General features: G+C 37.1%; 1 protein-coding gene across 5 annotated transcripts in view; it reads right to left on the reverse strand.

Moving 5' to 3' along the window:
- Window positions 1-19260, reverse strand: part of LOC118540044 (MICOS complex subunit MIC27) — a 131846-nt gene that overhangs the window by 36971 nt on the left and 75615 nt on the right. For 4 of the 5 annotated variants that reach the window (XM_078063995.1, XM_078063996.1, XM_078063991.1 and 1 more), the window contains 3 exons: window positions 15759-15878; window positions 13043-13097; window positions 11044-11142 (listed from right to left, as the gene is read on the reverse strand). In XM_078063995.1, coding sequence (XP_077920121.1) covers window positions 11044-11142; window positions 13043-13097; window positions 15759-15878 — 274 coding nt within the window. The remainder of the gene's footprint in view (window positions 1-11043; window positions 11143-13042; window positions 13098-15758; window positions 15879-19260) is intronic. The other variant, XM_078063993.1, reaches the window with a different exon arrangement.

The raw sequence follows: 19260 nt of genomic DNA on the forward strand, positions 1-19260 counted from the left end.
TTCTTACTGAAAATTGATTAGTATGTTCTTCTTTGAGTCTTATATGCTACATAGAGTGATCTTGGTTTTCAATTTTTTTCCTAATAAGTAATTTATATTATAATATGTATCCAAGTGAAAGTTGCTCACAGTATTAGAATTAAAAATGGGTATCAGTACCCATTAATATTAGCTATAGGGAGAGTGTTAGATCTATTGGGATGAGATATATGGGCTAGAGTTAGAATGTTGAAATGTTCTTATAATTCACAAAGGTTTTGTATCTGATTGGGTATACTTGAGGTGAGACTACTTTAAGGACTAAAGCTGGGCAAACCAACCATAAGGTATCTGATATTTGATTCCAGTAAGAGCTGTGACTTTGAAACACATGTAATTTAGTTTGAGAACAATGATTGGCAACTGAGTTGTGGATAGAAGATGAATGGAAGATAACCAAAATGGCTACTAACCAGAGAACTGTACCAGTTTAGTAAGGACTTCAGTGAGGAAGAGAGGCAGTAATGCCTACTGAGAAGAATTTCCATACTCAGAGGTAGAAGATGGGAAAATACAAAATTCGCCATGTATTTATGAAAGACAGTTATATAATAGTGTGCAGAAAAGAGTTCACATAGTATCTCAAGACTGCCATTATTAGAAAGTCCTGCTTGCAAGGTTTGCTCTTGGTTGGCATCTGGGGACTTCTCTGGTAAACAGTTCCATACAATGATAGAAAACATTCTCTGAATGATAAGAGTGAAGCATTGTGCTTAAACTGTTGAAATAATATGGTTTATGCTGAGCAACTACTTTCCTTCTAGTCTGGAATTCTGGACATGCTAGAGAGAGTGTGTTTATGTGATCAGCTGCTAGTAATAACCTTGACTGCTCAGTGTCTAATGAGCTTCCTTGGCTGACAGCATCTTACATGTATTATCATAATTCATTAGTGGAGGAATTAAGTACATCTTATATGACTCCACTGGAAGAAGATCCTTAGAAGCTTGTACCTGGTTTCTTACAAACTTTGCCCCATTTGCCTTTTCCCTTTTCTTATTTTACTTTGCAATCTTTCACAGTAATAAGGCCTATGACTATAGGTTGAGTCTTCTAAGTCGTCCTACTTAACCATCAAACACGTGGGTAGTCTTGGGGACCCTCTACAAAAGTGGTAGAGTGAGAAGGAATGACAAAGTTCGTAGAGATACAGGGTAAAAAGAGAGAAAAAAGAAATCAAGCATATCAAGCCTCATGTGCTGAATGAGAGTAATGAGTTGTCTACTTTCGCAAATTCCATTCTGAGGTGGCTGATGTCGGTTCTAGCAACCTTGGTCAGGATGAGATGATGAGAGAATAAAATATTTTTCTGATACCAGCATCTCTATCTCAAATCCTTAATATAGCCCCAGAATATGAATGGTCATCAGAAAGCAGAGAAAACAAGTTTCAGTGGTTAGCATACAGTTTAACATTAACATAAAATTCCCAAGGTCTTTTTTTTTTTTTGATACCTAGAGACTCTGAAAATGTTTATATATTTTTTTCTTTTATTTAAAGATTTTATTTATTTATTTGAGAGAGAGAGAGCATGAGCAGTGGGGAGGGGCAGCGGGAGAGAGAGCAGCAGACTCCCCGCTGAGCACGGAGCCTGACACAGGGCTCAATCCCAGGATCCCAGGATCATGATGTAAGCCAAAGGCAGATGCTTAACCAACTGAGCCACCCAGGCACCCTTGAAAATCTTTTTTAAAAAGGAGTAAAGGAAGATGGTGGTAGAGTAGGAAGACGCTAGGCTTGCCTTATCCCATGAACACAAATAGATAACTATTAAATAATCCTAAATACCCCAGAAATTGACCTGAAGACTGGCAGAGCAACCTCCACAATTAAAGGGAAAGAAAAGGCCATATCAAAGAAGGTAGGAAGTGTGGGGATGTGGTTTAGGGGAGAAATAGATCCTAGCTGCTGCAGAGGAGAGGGAGCCGTGTCTAGAGAAGGGTGAGACAGAAAGGAACACACAGGGAAATGGACAAGAAGGCTTCCCCCAAGCCAATGGCTTGGAGAATGAGAGGGACTGAATTTTGTGAGTTCTATCAACCAGTAGGGCTTAACACCTGGAGATTTAAAGATCAGCAGGCTTGGCTGGGATAGTCTGGAGGATACTGTCCAGCTCCCGGAGAGAAGGCAGGTAAACAACCCAGGGGGCAGAAAGTGTGGAAACAGTGATCTGAAGAGGGCCTGGGGCACAGAGTGGGGAGATTATTTGCACTTCTCAGAGTGCATCCCTGAGAGGCAACATTCAGATAGATACCACTCCAGGAACAAAGGAGCTGGCCAGCACCATTTTCATCCTCTGCCTTTCAGCGTAAATACACAGCTACTGGCAGGAAGTAGTGCAGCACCAACACTACTTGCCTAACTTATATACACCAAGCCCTACCCCCTGCACGCTGGTGAAGCTGTCCTTTCCAGACATGCTTGCCTCAGTCCCACCATGGTGGGACCCTCCCCCAGAAGACCGGCAGAAACCCCCTACCCACACCACATCTACCAACCGATGAGTTCTACAGGGCCTCAGTTCTGGTGGAGGTGGTGACAGGTCTCATTTCACAAGCATACCAGAGCACACCTAATTTAAACTTGCCATATTCAGGCCAGGGACCAAACCTCTAAGAGCAGCCAAAGAGCCACTGCACATGACTGGCCTAAAGGACAGAGCAGCCAAAACACAAGAGCAGAGTACATGCAGCACATACTGGAGATACACCCTAAAGGGCCAGGCCATGGGAACTACATGGCCTATTCCTTATAAGGCCATTACTCTCAGGAGTAGGAGAATGGCTGGCTTTTTTTTTTCTTTTTTTTAATTTTTTTTTTTGAGAGAGAGAACAAATGTGAGAGGGGGGAGGGGCAGAGGGAGAGGGAGAGAGAGAATACTCTCCCCACTGAGCACGGAGCTGAGATCATGACCTGAGCTGAAATCAAGAGTCAGACACTTAAGCAACTGAGCCACCCAGGTACCCCATGGTCAGCTTTTTGAACATAGAGAAAAAAAGCAGAGACTTAGACAAAATGCAAAGATGGAAGAAATGATCCCAAATGCAAGAACAAAATAAGTCCATGGCAGAGATCTAAGCAAAAACAGATATAAGTAACAGGCTTGATGTAGAATTTATAGCAACAATCATAAGGATATTCACTGGGCTTGAGAAAATAATAGAAAATACAGGTAAGAAATTATCACAGAGATAAAAGAGTTAACAAAGAATTGATCAGAGATGAAAAGTGCAATAGATGAGATGGAAACAAGCTTGATGCAATGAACAGGCTGGAAGAAGTAGAGGAATGAATTAGTGACCTCAAAGACAAAGTAATGAAAATTAATGAAGCTGAACAAAAGAGAAAGAATAGAGTAGGGGTACTCAGTGACTCCATCAAATGTAATAACATTCGTATTATAAGTCCCAGAAAATGGAGAGAAAAGGGGGCAGAAAGTTTATTTGAAGAAATAATAGCCGAAAACATCCCAAATCTGGGAAAGGAAACAGACAACCAGAACCAGGAGGCACAGAGAATTCCCATCAAAATCAATAGAAGCAGGCCTACACCAAGACATATTGTAATTAAAACTGCAAAATATAGTGATAAAGAAGATAATCTTGAAAGTAGCAAGAGAAAAGAAGTCCTTAACTTACAAGGGAAAACCCATAAGGCTGGTTCAAGATTTCTCAATGGAGACTTTGCAAGCCAGAAGAGAGTGGCATAACATATTCAAAGTGCTAAATGGGAAAAACGTGAAACCAAGAATACTCTATCCAGCAAGGCTATCAGAATAGAAGAAGAGATAGACTTTCCAAGACAAAAACTAAAAGAGTTCCTGACCATTAAACCAGCTCTGCAAGAAATATTAAAGGGGACTCTGAGTGGAAAGGAGACCAAACGTGACAAAAACAAGAAAGGATCAGAAAAAATCTCCGTAAACAAAGACAAAACAAGTAATAAAATGGCAATAAAGACGTATCTATCAGTAATTGCTTTGAATGTAAATGGAATAAATGCTATAATCCAAACACATAGGGTGTCAGAATGGATTTAAAAAGAAGACCCATCTATATGCTGCCTACAATGACTCATTTTAAACCTAAAGACAACTGCAGATTGAAAATGAGCAGATGGAGAAACATTTATCATGCAAATGGATACCAAAAGAAAACCAGAGTAGCAATATTAGACTTCAAAACAAAGACTGTAAGAAGGTCACTATATAATAATAAAGGGGACAATCTAAAAAGAAGATGAAACAATCTTAAATAATTATGCACCCAACATGGGAGCACTCAAATATATAAAACAGTAACAAACATAAAAGAACTAATTGACAATAACACAATAATATTACGGGATTTTAACACCCCATTTACATCAATGGACAGAGCCCATCTAAACATATAAACAACAAGGATACAATGGCTTTGAATGACACACTGGACCAGGTGGACTTAACAGATATATTCAGATCATTCCATCCTAAAACAGCATAATATACATTCTTTTCAAGTGCACATGGAACATTTTCCACAATAGATCACATACTGTGTTACAAAACGGGCCTCAAAAATATCGAAAGATTGAACTCATCCCATGCACCTTTTCTGACCACTGTGAAAGTAGAAGGCAACCAAAAGAAAAAATTTGGAATGACCACAAATACGTAGAAGTTAAACAATATGCTGCAAAACAATGAATGAGCCAATGGGGAAATTAAAAAAGAAATTTAAAAATATAACAGAAACAATGAAAATGAAAACCAATGGTCCAAAACCTTGGTATACAGCAAAAGCAGTCCTAAGAGGGAAGGACATAGGAATACAGGCCTACCTAAAGAAGCAAGAAAAATCTCAGATAAAAAACCTAACCTTACACAAAGGAGGAGCTACAAAAAGAACAACACCTAAAATGAGCAGAAGCAAGGAAATAATAAAGATTAGAGAAAAAATAAATGATACTTAAAATAAAAAAAAAAAAAAACAATAGAACAGATCAAGGAAACCAGGAACTGGTTCTTTGAAAAAATTAGTAAAACTGATAAACCTCTAACCAGACTTATGAAAAAGAAAAAGGGAAGAACCCAAATGAATAAAATCATAAATGAGAAAGGAGAAATAACAACCAACGCCACAGACATACAAAACACTGTAAGAAAATATTATGAAAATCTTTATGCCAACAAATTGGACTACATGGAAGAAATGGATAAACGTGTAGAAACATATAAACTACCAAAACGGAAACAGGAAGAAACAGAAAACTTGAACAGACCAATAACCTGTAAAGAAATTGAATCAGTAATCAAAAAACTCCCAGCAAACAGGTTGAGGGCCAGATGACTTCATGGGCAAATTCTACCAAACACTTAAAGAAGAGTTAATACCTATTCTCAAACTACTCCAAAAAATAGAAAAGGAAGGAAAACCTAAAAATTCATTCTATGAGGCCAGCATTACCTTGATATCAAAACCAGATAAAGACCCCAGTAAAAAGAGAATTACAGGCCAATATCCCTCATGAACATGGATGCAAAAATTCTCAATAAAATGTTAGCAAACCAAATCCAAAAATATATTAAAGAAATCAGTCACTGCAATGAAGTGGGATTTATTTCTGGGTTGGAAGGGTGGATCGATATTTACAAATCAAACAACAGGATACACCGCATCAATAAATGTTAATAAAAGAAAGGATAAGAACCTTTCAAAACATGCAGAAAAAACATTTGACAAAATAGCACCTCCATTCATGACAAAAACCCTCAACAAAGTAGGGTTTGAGGGAATATACCTCAACATAATAATGGCCACATATAAAAAAAACCATAGCTAATAGCATCCTAAATGGCAATAACTTTGAGCTTTGCCTCTATGGTCAGGAATAAGACAGTGACGTCAACTCTCACCACTGTTTTTAAACATAGTACAGGAAGTCTTAGCCACACCAATCAGACAGCAAAAAGAAATAGAAGGCATCCAAATCGGCAAGAAGTAAAACTTACACTATTTGCAGATGACATGGTAATATATATATAGAAAACCTGAAAGCCTCCACCAAAAAACTGTTATAACTGTTTTTTTAGTAAAGTCGCAGGTACAAAATCAATATACAAAAATCTGTGCATCTGCACCAATAACAACACAGCAGAAAGAGAAATTAAGGAATAAATCCTATTTACAACTGCTCCAAAGACAGTAAGATAACTAGGAATATTTTTTCATGTATCTGATGGCCATTTGTATGTCCTGTTTGGAGAAATGCCTGTTCATGTCTTCTGCCCATTTTTGCTTGAATTATTCTTTCGGTGTTGAGTTTGATAAACTCTTTATAGATTATGGATACTAGCCCTTTAACTGATAAGACATTTGCAAATATCTTCTCCCATTCTGTGAGTTGTCTTTTGGTTTTGTCGACTGTTTCCTTTGCTGTGCAAAAGCTTTTTATCTTAATGAAGTAACAACAGTTCATTTTTGCCTTTGTTTCCCTTGCCTTTGGAGATGTGTCCAGCAAGAAGTTCTTGCAGCCAAGGTCAAAGAGGTTGTTGCTGGTGTTCTCCTCAAGGATTTTGATGGATTCCCGTCTCACATTTAAGTCTTTCATCCATTTTGAGTTCATTTTTGTGTATGGTGTAAGAAAATGGTCCAGTTTCATTCTTCTAAATGTGGCTGTCCAATTTTCCCAACACATTTATTGAAGAGACTGTTCTTTTTCCACTGGATATTCTTTCCTGTTTTGTCAAAGATTAGTTCGTCATAGAGTTGAGGGTCCATTTCTGGGTTCTCTATTCTGTCCCATTGATCTATGTGTCTGTTTTTGTGCCAGTATCATACTGTCTTGATGATTACATATTGTCTTGATGATTACAGCTTTGTAATAGAGCTTGAAGTCTGGAAATCTGACGCCACCAGCTTTAGTTTTCTTTTTCAACATTCCTGTGGCTATTTGGGGTCATTTCTGGTTCCATACAAATTTTAGGATTATTTGTTCCAGCTCTGTGAAAAAAAGTTGATAGTATTTTGATAGGGATTGCATTGAATGTATTGACTGCTTGAGGTAACATAGACATTTTAACAGTATTTTTAACAGTATTTGCTCTTCCAATCCATGAGAATGGAACATTTTTCTGTTTCTTTGTGTCTTCCTCAATTTCTTTCATGAGTGTTCTATAGGTTTTTGAGTACAGATCCTTTGCCTCTTTAGTTAGGTTTATTCCTAGGTATCATATAGTTTTTGGTGCAATTATAAATGGGATCGACTCCTTAATTTCTCTTTCTTCTGTCTCATTGTTAGTGTATAGAAATGCAACTGATTTCTGTGCGTTGATTTTATATTCTGCCACTCTGCTGAATTCCTGTATGAGTTCTAGCAATTTTGGGTTAGGGTCTTTTGGGTTTTCCACATAGTGTATCCTGTCATCATGAAAAAATGCTCAATATGACTCGGCATTGGGGAAATACAAATCAAAACCACAATGAGATACCACTGCACACCAGTTGGAATGGCTAAATGAACAACTCAGGAAACAACAGATATGGTGAGGGTGTGGAGAAAGGGGAACCCTCTTACACTGTTGGTGGGAATGCAAGCTGGTGCAGCCACTCTGGAAAACACTATGGAGGTTCCTCAAAAAGTTGAAAATAGAGCTACCCTATGACCTAGCAATTGCACTACTAGTTATCTACCACAAAGATACAAATGTAGTGATCTGAAGGGGCACCTACACCCCAATGTTCATAGCAGCAATGTCCACAACAGCCAAACTATGGAAAGAGCCCAGATGTCCATCTACAGCTGAATGGATAAAGAAGAGGTGGTATATATATATACAATGGAGTACTACTCAGTCATCAAAAAAGAAACGAAATCTTGCCATTTGCAATGACGTGGATGGAACTAGAGGGTATTATGCTAAACTAAATAAGTCAATCAGAGAAAGACAATTATCATATGATCTCACTGGTATGTGGAATTTAAGAAACAAAACAGAGGACCATAGGGGAAGGAAGGGAAAAATAAAACAAGACGAAATCAGAGAGGGAGACAAACCATAAGAGACTCTTAATCATAGGAAATAAACTGAAGGTTGCTGGAGGAGGGTGGGGGTTGGGGTAACTGGGTGATGGACATTAAGGAGGGCATGTGATAGAATGAGCACTGGGCATTATGTAAGACTGATGAATCACTGAACTCTACCTCTGAAATTAACAATACACTATATGTTACTTAATTGAATTTAAATTAAAAAAATTAAAAAAAATAAGATACCTAAGAATAAATCTAATTAAAGAGGTGAAAAACCTTTACTCTGAAAACTATAAAACACTGAAGAGAGAAATTAAAGATGAAAGAAGGAAATAGAAAGACATTCCATGCTCATGGACTGAAAGAACAAATATTGTTAAAATGTCCATACTATCCAAAGCAATCTACATATTTAATGCAATTCCTATCAAAACGCCAACAGCATTTTTCACAGAGCTAGAACAAAACATCTTAAAATTTGCACGGAACCACAAAAGACCCTAAATATCCAAAGCAGTCAAAAAAAGCAAAGCAAAGCTGGAGGCCTCACAGTTCCGGACTTCAAGTTATAAAGCTGCAGTGATCAACACAGTACTGACACAAAATCAGATACACAGATCAATGGAAGTGAACAGAAATGAACCTACAACTATTTGGTCAATTAATATTCAATAAAGAAGGAACGAATATCCAGTAGAAAAAAAGACAGTGTTTTCAACAAATGGTGTTGGGAAAACTGGACAGCAACATGCAAGAGAATGAAACTGGACCACTTTCTTACACCATACACAAATATAAATTGTAAATGGATTAAAGACCTAATTGTGAGACAGGAAACCATGAAAATCCTAGAAGAGAATACAGGCAGTAACTTCTCTGACACTGGCCATAGAAACTTCTTTCTAGATATGTCTCCCCAGGCAAGGGAAACAATGGCAAAAATAAACTATTAGGACTTCATCAAAATAAAAAGCTTCTGCACAGTGAGGGAAACAATCAACAAAACTGAAAGGCAACCTATGGGATGGGAGAAGATATCTGCAAATGACATATCTGATAAAGGGTTATTATCCAAAATATATAAAGAACTTATAAAACTCAACACTCAGTAAACAAATAATCCAATTAAAAAGTGGGCAGAAGACATGAATAGATATTTTTCCATGAAGATATACAGATGGCCAACAGACACTTCAACAGATGCTCAACAGCACTCATCATTAGGGGAATACAAATCAAAACTACCACACCTTTCAGAATGGCTAAAATTAATAAATAAGAAACAACAGGTGTTAGTGAGGATGTGGAGAAAGAGGAACCCTCTTGCACTGTTGGTGGTAATGGAAATAGGTGCAGCCTTTTGGAAAGCAGTACAGAATTTCCTCAAATAGTTAAAAATAGAATTACCCTACGATCCAACAATTCTACTTCTAGGAATTTACCCAAGAAATACAAAAATAGTAATTCACAGGGATACATGCATCCCAATGTTATAGCAGCATTATCTACAGTAGCCAAATTATGGAAACAGTTCAAGTATCCATCAACTGATAATACATAAAGATGTGAGATATATATATATATATATATATATATAAAACAGAGTATGACTCAACCTTAAAAAAAATGAAATCTTGCCATTTGCAAGAACATGGATGGAACTAGAGAGTATTATGCTCAGTGAAGTAAGTTAGAGATAGACAAACACCATGTGATTTTACTCATATGTGGAATTTAAGAATCAAAACAAATGAGCAAAGGGGAAAAAAGAGACAGTGTCAAATCAAGAAACAGCCTCTTAACTATAGAGAACAAACTGATGGTTACCAGAGGGGAGGCGAGTGGGGAGATGGATTAAATAGATGATGGGGATTAAGAACTGCATTTGTTGTACTGAGCACTGGGTGTTGTATGAAACTGTTGAATCACTAAATTGTACACCTGAAACTAATATTATACTATATGTTAACTACCTGGAATTTAAATTTAAAAAATCTTTTAAAAAATAAAGTTATCTAAAAGATGACGAAATGATAAATTATAATTTTAATAATAGCTGTATATTTTTAAATTTTATTTTAAATATCATACAGAAAATTGATCTATAGTTCTACCAATTATAATACACGTATAGAATCCTGTAACCACCAGTACAATCAGGATATGGAAGAGTTCTATCACTGTTAAAAAAAAAAAAAAAAAAACTTATGTTACCTCCTTATAGTCACACCTTCCCACTCTTAACTCCTGGTAACTACTGACATGGTTTTTTTTTTTTTGTTACTATAGTTTTGTCTTTTTGAGAAAGTTATATGACTAGAATCACAGAATATATAACTCTTTTAGACTGGCTTCTTTATGTCAGATTTATCAAGATTGTTGCATGTGTCAATGGTTTATTCCTTTTATTCGTGAGTATAATTCCTTTGTTTGGATGTGCCACAGTTTAATTTACTCCTGAAAGACATTTAGGTTGTTTCCAGCTTTTGGTAATTACAGAGTTACTATAAACATTTATGTACAGATTTTTCATTTTTCCAGGGTAAATATCCAGGAGTGCGATTACTTGGTCTCATGATAAGAGCATTTTTAACTTTATAAGAGAAACTGTCAAATTGTTTTCTAGAATGGCTGTACCATTTTGTACTCCCACCAGCAGTGTATGAGAGTTTCAATTGCTCTACATTCTTGACTATACTTGGTATGGTCAGTCTTTTTAATTTTAGATATTCTAATACGTGTGTACTAATATGTCACTGTGATTTTCATTTGCATTTACCTAATAACTAATGATGTTAAACATCTCGAAATCACTCTATTTTTTAAAGCACAGTGTTTATAAAAGTAAACATGCTGTAATACAGAATCTAAAAATCTTCATAGTACCCTATCCTAACAATATTCAATAAAGGATATGAGGTTTTCCCATGATAGTAAAATTCAGAATACAATGGCATTGAAAGAAAAAAAATGTATTTTTTTAAACCCTACCTTTTCTTGCTGAAACCAAGCCTGCCAATCCTGAAACTGTAATCACTCCAAGTTTTGGAAGAAAATCTCGAGGTGGATTCTTCAGATAGATATATGCATCTTTTAAGAAATAAGTTAAAAATTAATATAAATGACTTACTAAAATTAGGCATTCTATATATGATGCAGAAATGCTAAAGAGATTTGCTAAGATAGAAGATGGTTTAAACACTCCTCAAAAAAAGCTACAAAAATAATGATTTGAGCAGCGAATGAAAAAGCTAGTTAAAATAGTTACTTGCTACAAAATTAAAATCTTCCTTCCATAGCTGATTTAATAATTGTTTTCTTAATACAGGCAATTACTCTTCAATGAAATATGATGCTAGAGTTCACACCTTAGCTTGGATTACTATAAAATAAATGCTTGACTGTGTATGTATTTATCTCTCTAATAGAAATGCTTCTGGACTTACCTGTTCAAACTTTGATAGGATCCAGTAGGAATAGGAATACTTTATTAAGGAACTTTGAATAATTGACAAGGGATACATGTAGCTTGTAGGCCCTGCTTGCCATCACTCCCCAATACCCAGAGCAGCCATTACTCTTGGTTAAAACCAATGATCAGGAGGAGAAGTGAGCCTAGACCAAAAGAAGATGACGAGCGGGCACAAGTCTAGATTTCTTGGCTTTTTATATATTTAAATTATTTCTGTTTCCAGACAACCCCCCAAAAAAGACTCTTCTATCACCGTTAATTATTTAATGGCAATCACTTATTTAATCATATTCCTCAAGATTGATGAGGAATACAATTTGGAATTAATTCCTACAAACCTAAGTAATGATAATACATTTACAGGTCATCAACATCATGGAGACATTTAAAATTTTAGCTGAGGGGCGCCTGGGTGGCTCAGTCGGTTAAGCGTCTGCCTTCAGCTCAGGTCATGATCCTGGAGTCCCGGGATCAAGTCCCACATCGGGCTCTCTGCTCAGCGGGGAGTCTGCTTCTCCCTCTGACCCTCCCCCTCTCATGCTCTCTCTCTCTCATTTCTCTCTCTCTCTCAAATAAATAAAACTTTAAAAATAAAAATAAAAAAAATAAAATTTTAGCTGATCTTTCTGTCTCCCATACACATTTATTTTAACAACTGGCATAACCCAAGAATATTAGGAAGATATTTCTACTGTCAAATACCATTATCAAAATAAAGAATCAAATACAACTGCTTTCCAACATTAGCTCAAATATTCTAGAGTAACTGATTGGTATTAGTGTTTCCTAGCAATAGATAGCAAAATTCTACAGATTTTAACAGCAAATAGCACCTATTTAAACTAATTGATAACAATGTAGACATGTTTCTAATTTATGCTTTGAGTATATAATATGGGCTTTGCAGCTAAACAGACCGCAGTTTGAGTCCAGGCACTGCCACTTACTAGTTTTGTGACCTTGGCAACCTACTTTACCTTTCTAAACCTCAGTTTCCTTATCTGTAAAAAGGGAATAATTATAGGGGTACCTGGTTGGCTCAGTCAGTTGGGTGTCTGACTCTTGGTTTCCGCTTGGGTCATGATCTCAGGGTCGTGAGATCAAGCCCCGTGTCGGGCTCTGTGCTCAGCATGAAGTCTGCTGTCCCTCTCCCTCTGCCTCTCCCCTGCTTCTGCTCACACTCACACTCGCACTCTCTCTCTCTCTCAAATAAATAAATAAAATCTTGAAGAAAAGGGGAATAATTATAATACCAACACTCATAGAATTGGTATAGAAACTAAATTAGATAAATTGTGTAAAATGCTTACCATAGTGCCTTAGCATACAGTAAATGCTTAATAAATGATAGGTACTATTACTTTGGTATTGTTATCATAAAGTGCTATACAGAGTATCTTCTCAGTTGGTAAAACATGATAATGAATAACTTACCACCTTTATTTTTTCTCATATTTAAACCTTGCAAGTTAAAAAGACAATAGAACATTTCTAATTATGGATGGTTTACTCACCCACCTTTTCCAAATTGTACTGTATCCATTATTCCATTTTTCACAAACACACAAACACCCTAAGCAAAAAGAAAAAAAAAAGGACATCTGCATTTTTGAAGATTTTGATAATTAAATAAAATATTCCACATTAATCAATATTAAAATATTGACAGCATTGCACTCAAATCTAAATCTAACTTTCCTATTTATTCACATGAGAACTTTTTCATTCTGTTTAACATGGATAATACTTGTTTACTATCTTCCTCATATAAACAAGTAATGCCTATAAGTAGTCAGAGCATCTCACAGATAATTTATTGCAGAAATACAAAGATTTATCATCTTATTTTATAAAGGCTTAGAAAAATGAATGGAATTTAAATAAATCATGGATAGAGGTATTATTTCAGCTTAGATGCAACATCTGATTAATAAATATGTGGTAGCAACACCGTAATGATTTGTGAAGAAAGTAGTAACAACAAACCTAAAGAAAGTACTTCATCCTCTCCTTTTTCTTAGTGTGCATTAGAATGGCAAAAAACCCTAAATAAGACATTTATCTCAGGATAGAAATCATCCTACACACACTAGTGTTTATATTATTTTTACATAGGAATATAAATTCTCTACAAATCAAGATTATATTAACCCATTGAAGTGATTAAAGTTTTAAATCAAATTTGCTCTTTTACCTATTTCTAACTAATTTATTTTAATGCAAGAAATATGGTTACATTCATTTACTGAGTGATAGGTACCATCTTAATTACATCAGAAGAAAAATGAAGGCAGAGAATGATTTACCCATAGTCATGCTGTACTCTATTGAAGAAACCAGAAAACATAACTGAAATATATGGTCTCTATCTCTGAACTAGCTGCTATGAAATCATGGTATAAAAACAAAAACGATTTTTAAAGCAAAGAACATAGAAGTAGTTATATTACACAGTAAAGAAATAAGTCATTACTATTGTGATATCTCGGTATTAGTAACCTTGTTTCAGATATTTTCATGATGATCAGAGATGTAGAGGTTCATCCCTTCATCGTGGTTTCAAGCTGTACAAACTGGCACAGAACTTAACTGTCACTGAGTTACTTCTCTTTAAAGACTCTCTTGAGAAAACCTCACCTTTGAAGTTATAATACCTATTGATTGGTTGATTGAAAATCATGTAGCTGTTGAGGAAGAAAACTAGTCACTTCTTTTGGGAAGTTTTCCTTAGCTTGTTTAGGAATTCACTTTTACCACTGTGGCTCACTGCTACCTAAATTTGAAAACACTAAGGAGAGAAGGAGAAACTGAATTTGCCCTGCAAGATTCTAAGTTTAATGCAGAATGCAATTTGACTCAGAAGTAATTTTTAAAGAATAGATTATGTTTTTAGGGGAAAATCAGAAAAAGTTATTTACATTGGAGATGAAATGCATTCAAAGTGTCCTTCTTCAACCTATTCACCTTTCTTTTAGTCTTGAATTGGGTGATAGTAACAATAGCAATTTAAGGATCTTTCAGGAACAATTTACCTCACGAAAACAAATTTGAGAACACTATGGAAAATTAGGTCTCAGGAGGCTTAAGTATGAATCACCCGGCTGTTGGTATATAGCAACAGAGGCATGATTCAAACCCTAATTAGTTAATATATTTTCCTCTGAGATCAAACTAATAAGAGTGTATAATACAACTAATACTATTAGAGTTGTTTGACAGACACAAATTTTTAAAAATTACACCATGTATTCATCAGATGTTTTAAATATCATCTGGAATGACCAGAATTTACATTTAGTGTTTTATAAAATCATTAGAATCTTTTTTGAAAAAAGAATGGATTAGAAACAAAAAAGAACAAGGGTTTACAATTGGATAGGTTATATCTGAGAAAAAGTTGTGTGGTTATTAGGTCAGAATGATGAAACTGACATTAGAGATGTTGATGCTAACACACCTATGTTGATGTGAGGATAATGAAATATCAATATTTTATCAGCTTACTCCATCACTCTGCTGCTAGATAATGCTGACTTAAAGCTAAGTATTAAAGTCAGATGAATTTTATTTTTCCCAAGAGCTGACTATATTCAGAATGGTCTTATGAGCTAAACCCAACTAGTTAACATTTTGCTTAGCCAAGTAAGGAACAATTGAGAAATAATTTCAGAACTTCTTGTAAGTAGCCAAACAACTATACATGAAAAATAACATAAATGCTTGCTGAACTATCTTAATCTATGTAGTAGTGGTACAGTAGGTTAAATATTATTAAATATGGCCACAATTCTTTGCTGCTACTCATATTGAGAGGTGGCATCTAATTTCACTCCCTTTAAAACTGGGTTGGCCTTTGTGACTTAACAATAGAATGCTGTAGAAGTAACTTTCTTGGACATCTGATGATAAATAAGCAGCTTAGTAAATTCTGCCAAGGGCCTCTTGTAAGAGCCTCGAACTGCCTGTGTAAGTTATCTGACTATGCTGAGATCACCATGCCTGGTAGGTCACATGTAGGTGCTTTAGTCAACATTCCTAGCTAAGCCTAGCGTTCTAGCTATCTGTGACAAGGTACTAAAGATGAGAATGAAACTGTCTTAAGGCCTCTAGATCAACCCATTCACCTGATGAATGTCACTGAGTAACCTCTGTCATTACCAAATGCAACAGAAGAATCACCTGTCTGAACAAATCAGAAACCTCCAACATTAAACCAGTATTAGAACTTACTTACCTTGCACCAGCCAATATAATGACCAGTTGTAGTGCGGATGGATGCAAAGCCCATTTGTAAACGACCAGGCTGTTCTTCAACATATTTAGACTGCAGAGGTGGTGCAGTATATATGGGGAGCTAGAGGCAAAAAAAGTTCATGTTAAAAATATGAAACAGCTGGAATTCCTTTTTCAGTAAAACAGAAGTCATCAACCTTCCTGCTAAAAGCAACTAAAAATGCTGATAAAATATTTTTAAAAAACAGCTTAAATGGGAGAAATGATCCAGTAAGCTGTTTATAAAGACTGTTCAGAAGCCTAGATTAAAAATCAACAGAAATGCAGAGATAAACAATAAAGTCAGCTTTTACCTTGGAATCATTTGCTTTAAAATAGGATGGTTCAAGAGTCTGGAATCAGGAAACAAAACGTAGAAAAAGCTTAAGGTGGGCAACCTTAGTGGGGACCCTATTAGTTGGTATCTCAAAGTTTTACATCCTCAACTTAAGAGTGAACTAGAAATAAACAGTTCACTCCAAAGAACTGTAAGGAAAATTGACTGTCTCAAAGATTGGGCATCAAGTAGAGAGGAAAGAAATATTTCCTAAGATTTGGCAAACACAAGTGAGAGCTCATATAACCTGCAGAATAAAACTAACTGGATAATCTGAGAAATCTCAAACAAGAATACATTTAAAGTACTCCCAAGCTAGTAGCCCCCACATATACTTGGCAGAAACAAAATAAATATCTCCCCTCTGGAGGAAGCTACCAAGATGTCAAAGAATTACAACAGATAAAGTTCCAAGAAATTTGAGCCCATAATTAAAAAAAAAATAGAGAACACAAATAAGGAAAAGAAAGTTAGAAAACACAAGGAATGTATCTGGACAAGACATAGCAGAAACAACAAACAGACTCTGATCCACAAAGAATGTGTATGTTAGAATATATAATATCAAATAAATTTATTTTTGTTTTTAAAGAAATAAACGAAGGACCTATGGGTTAAGAGGAAGAGACTACAAAAATTACCAAAACTAATGAAAACAGAGAACTTCTGGAACTGGAAATTAAAAACGTAAATAAAGATCTCAATTGGGAGGCTGGGAAGATGGCCAAGTAGAAGGACCCTAAGTTTGCTTGGTCCCACAGATACAACTAAATAACACTGATGTAAGTGTAAAATAACCCCAAAAATGATGCAAACACTGGCAGAACAAATTCCATGAGTAAGGTAGAGAAGAGACCACCACAAAAAGGGTAGGATGGGCAGAGACATGGTGGGGAGCTAAAAGGGCCCTGGGCATCCAGTCAAGAGGGAGCCTAGGGGATAGAGAAGGGCAAGAAAAAAAAAAAGACTATCACAGTGGGGAGCTTGCATGGGGAAAACAAACCCCGAAAACATTTGGTTTTGAAAGCAAGAGGGGTCAAATTTTGTGAGTTCTTAAAACCAGAGGGACTTAAAGCTCGGAATGTTAAAAATCAGTCTTGGCTCTTGGAGACCCCTGAGAGCATTAGGAAGCTGAGTCCTACCCTTAAAGAGACAGCATTAGAAGCAGCCTGCTGAGATCGAGTGTAGCAGCATCAGTGTGGAAAACGTCTGGTGCATACAGGAAGGAGAGTTCTTTACTCATCTCAGAACACATCCCATATACGCAAGGATCCCAGGGAGGCCCTTCCAGGAATAAAGGAGCTGGCAGGTGACATTTCCCTCCCCTGCCTCTTAGCATAAATGCAAGGCCACCTGAAGGAACCAGTGCAATGCTGACACTCACTACTTTCTTACACCAAGCCCTCCGCCCTGTGATTTGGCAGTCATGCTTGCCTCAGTCCCAGAACTGCGGGTTCCCTCCCCCAGAAGACTAGCATAAACCTCACCAATAATGCATCCCCTGACCCGCACATTTTGCAGGGCCTTAGTCCTGGCAGTAGTGGCTGATCACCACCTGGGGACTATGTGCACACATTGCTAAAACTATGCCCCCTAACCATGCATGCTTTTTGAACCAATCCCATTCAGCCCCAGTCTCAGAACCCACCAGTACCACCTTGATAAAAGTGGGCAGCCCGCCCACTACTTTCAAGAGCAGGAGACATAGCTGACTTTCCTAACACACAGAAACAGAGAATTAGACAAAATGAAGACTCAAGAGAAATATGTCCCAAATGAAAGAACAGGACCAAACCACATCAAGAGAACTAAGTGAAACAGATACAAGTAGAATGCTAGATATAGAATTTAAAGTAATTATCATAAAAATATGCACTAGATTTGAGAAAAGAGTGGAGGATATCAGTGAAAAGCTTAACAAATAGACAAACATGAACCAATCAGAGATGAAGAACACAATGCATGAAATGAAAAATAAACTTGATGGAATTAATAGCAGGCTAGAGGAAGCAGAGAAACAAATTAATGACCTGGAAGACAGAGTAATGAAAAGTAATCAAACTAAGCCATTGAGAAAAGAAATATGCAAAATGAGGATAGACTTAGGAAACTCAGTGACTCCATCAAATTCATTATATTCACATTGTATGGACCTGAGAAGAAAAGGGGGACAGAAAAGTGTTTTGAAGAAATAACAGCTGAAAAATTCCCTAATCTGGGAAACATATATCCAGATCTAGAAGGCACAGATATCCCCCCAAAATTCATCCCAAGGAGGTCCACACCCAAGACACATAATGCGGGGGGGAAGATGACGGAGGAGTAGGGGACCCTATTCCAACCAGTCCCCGGAATTGAGGTGGGTATCTACGAGACCACTCTGAACACCCAGGAAATCAGCCTAAGATGTAAGAAGACAGATGTGGCTCTCTACAAACAGTATTACAGGAGGTTGGTTTCGAGGTAAGAAGCGGGGAGCGGTGATTCTGTGGGCAGATATTGGAGGATAAACGGAAGGGGGAGGGAGTCTGGCAGTGGGGATCCTACACTGCCAGTGAGTGAAAACCTCATGCACTGGGGACGGGACACAGACTCGCAGACCAGTAGCAACGGGAAAAGGACTTTAGGGCAGCCCCCAGACAGAAACCCGGAGTGGCAGGGCTGGCGGTTTTACAAGCACAAAGGGCAGAGACGTGACCCAACCTAAAGGCGAGGATTGGGAATGCTGCTGAGGGGAACATAACCCAGGACTGCAGTTTATGGCAGCACCAACAGAAACAGAGATACTGTGGCCTGGAGAGCTCAGTGACATACAGAACAGACTGCAATCTCCTTGCTCTCAGGAAGAGAGTTGGAAACAGTCTCTTCTGCTCTGACTCTCGGAAGAGACACGGACACCAGGGAAAGCTGCCAGAGAACAAAAGCCCAAAAAAACCGGTTCTCACTAAGCCCAAAACCCGCCACAGGGGTCAGGGCAACTCTGCCCAAACAGGGTTGCCTGAGTAACAGCATGGCAGGCCCCTCCCCCAGAAGACAGGCTGGGAAAACAAGAGGCCAGCAACCCTAAGGCCCCTAGAAAACAGGTGCATATTGCTTGGGTTCTGGTCAATAATTTGGACACTGTACA

Source organism: Halichoerus grypus, chromosome X (assembly GCF_964656455.1).
Source record: "Halichoerus grypus chromosome X, mHalGry1.hap1.1, whole genome shotgun sequence".
In the NCBI taxonomy this organism is placed as follows: domain Eukaryota; kingdom Metazoa; phylum Chordata; class Mammalia; order Carnivora; family Phocidae; genus Halichoerus; species Halichoerus grypus.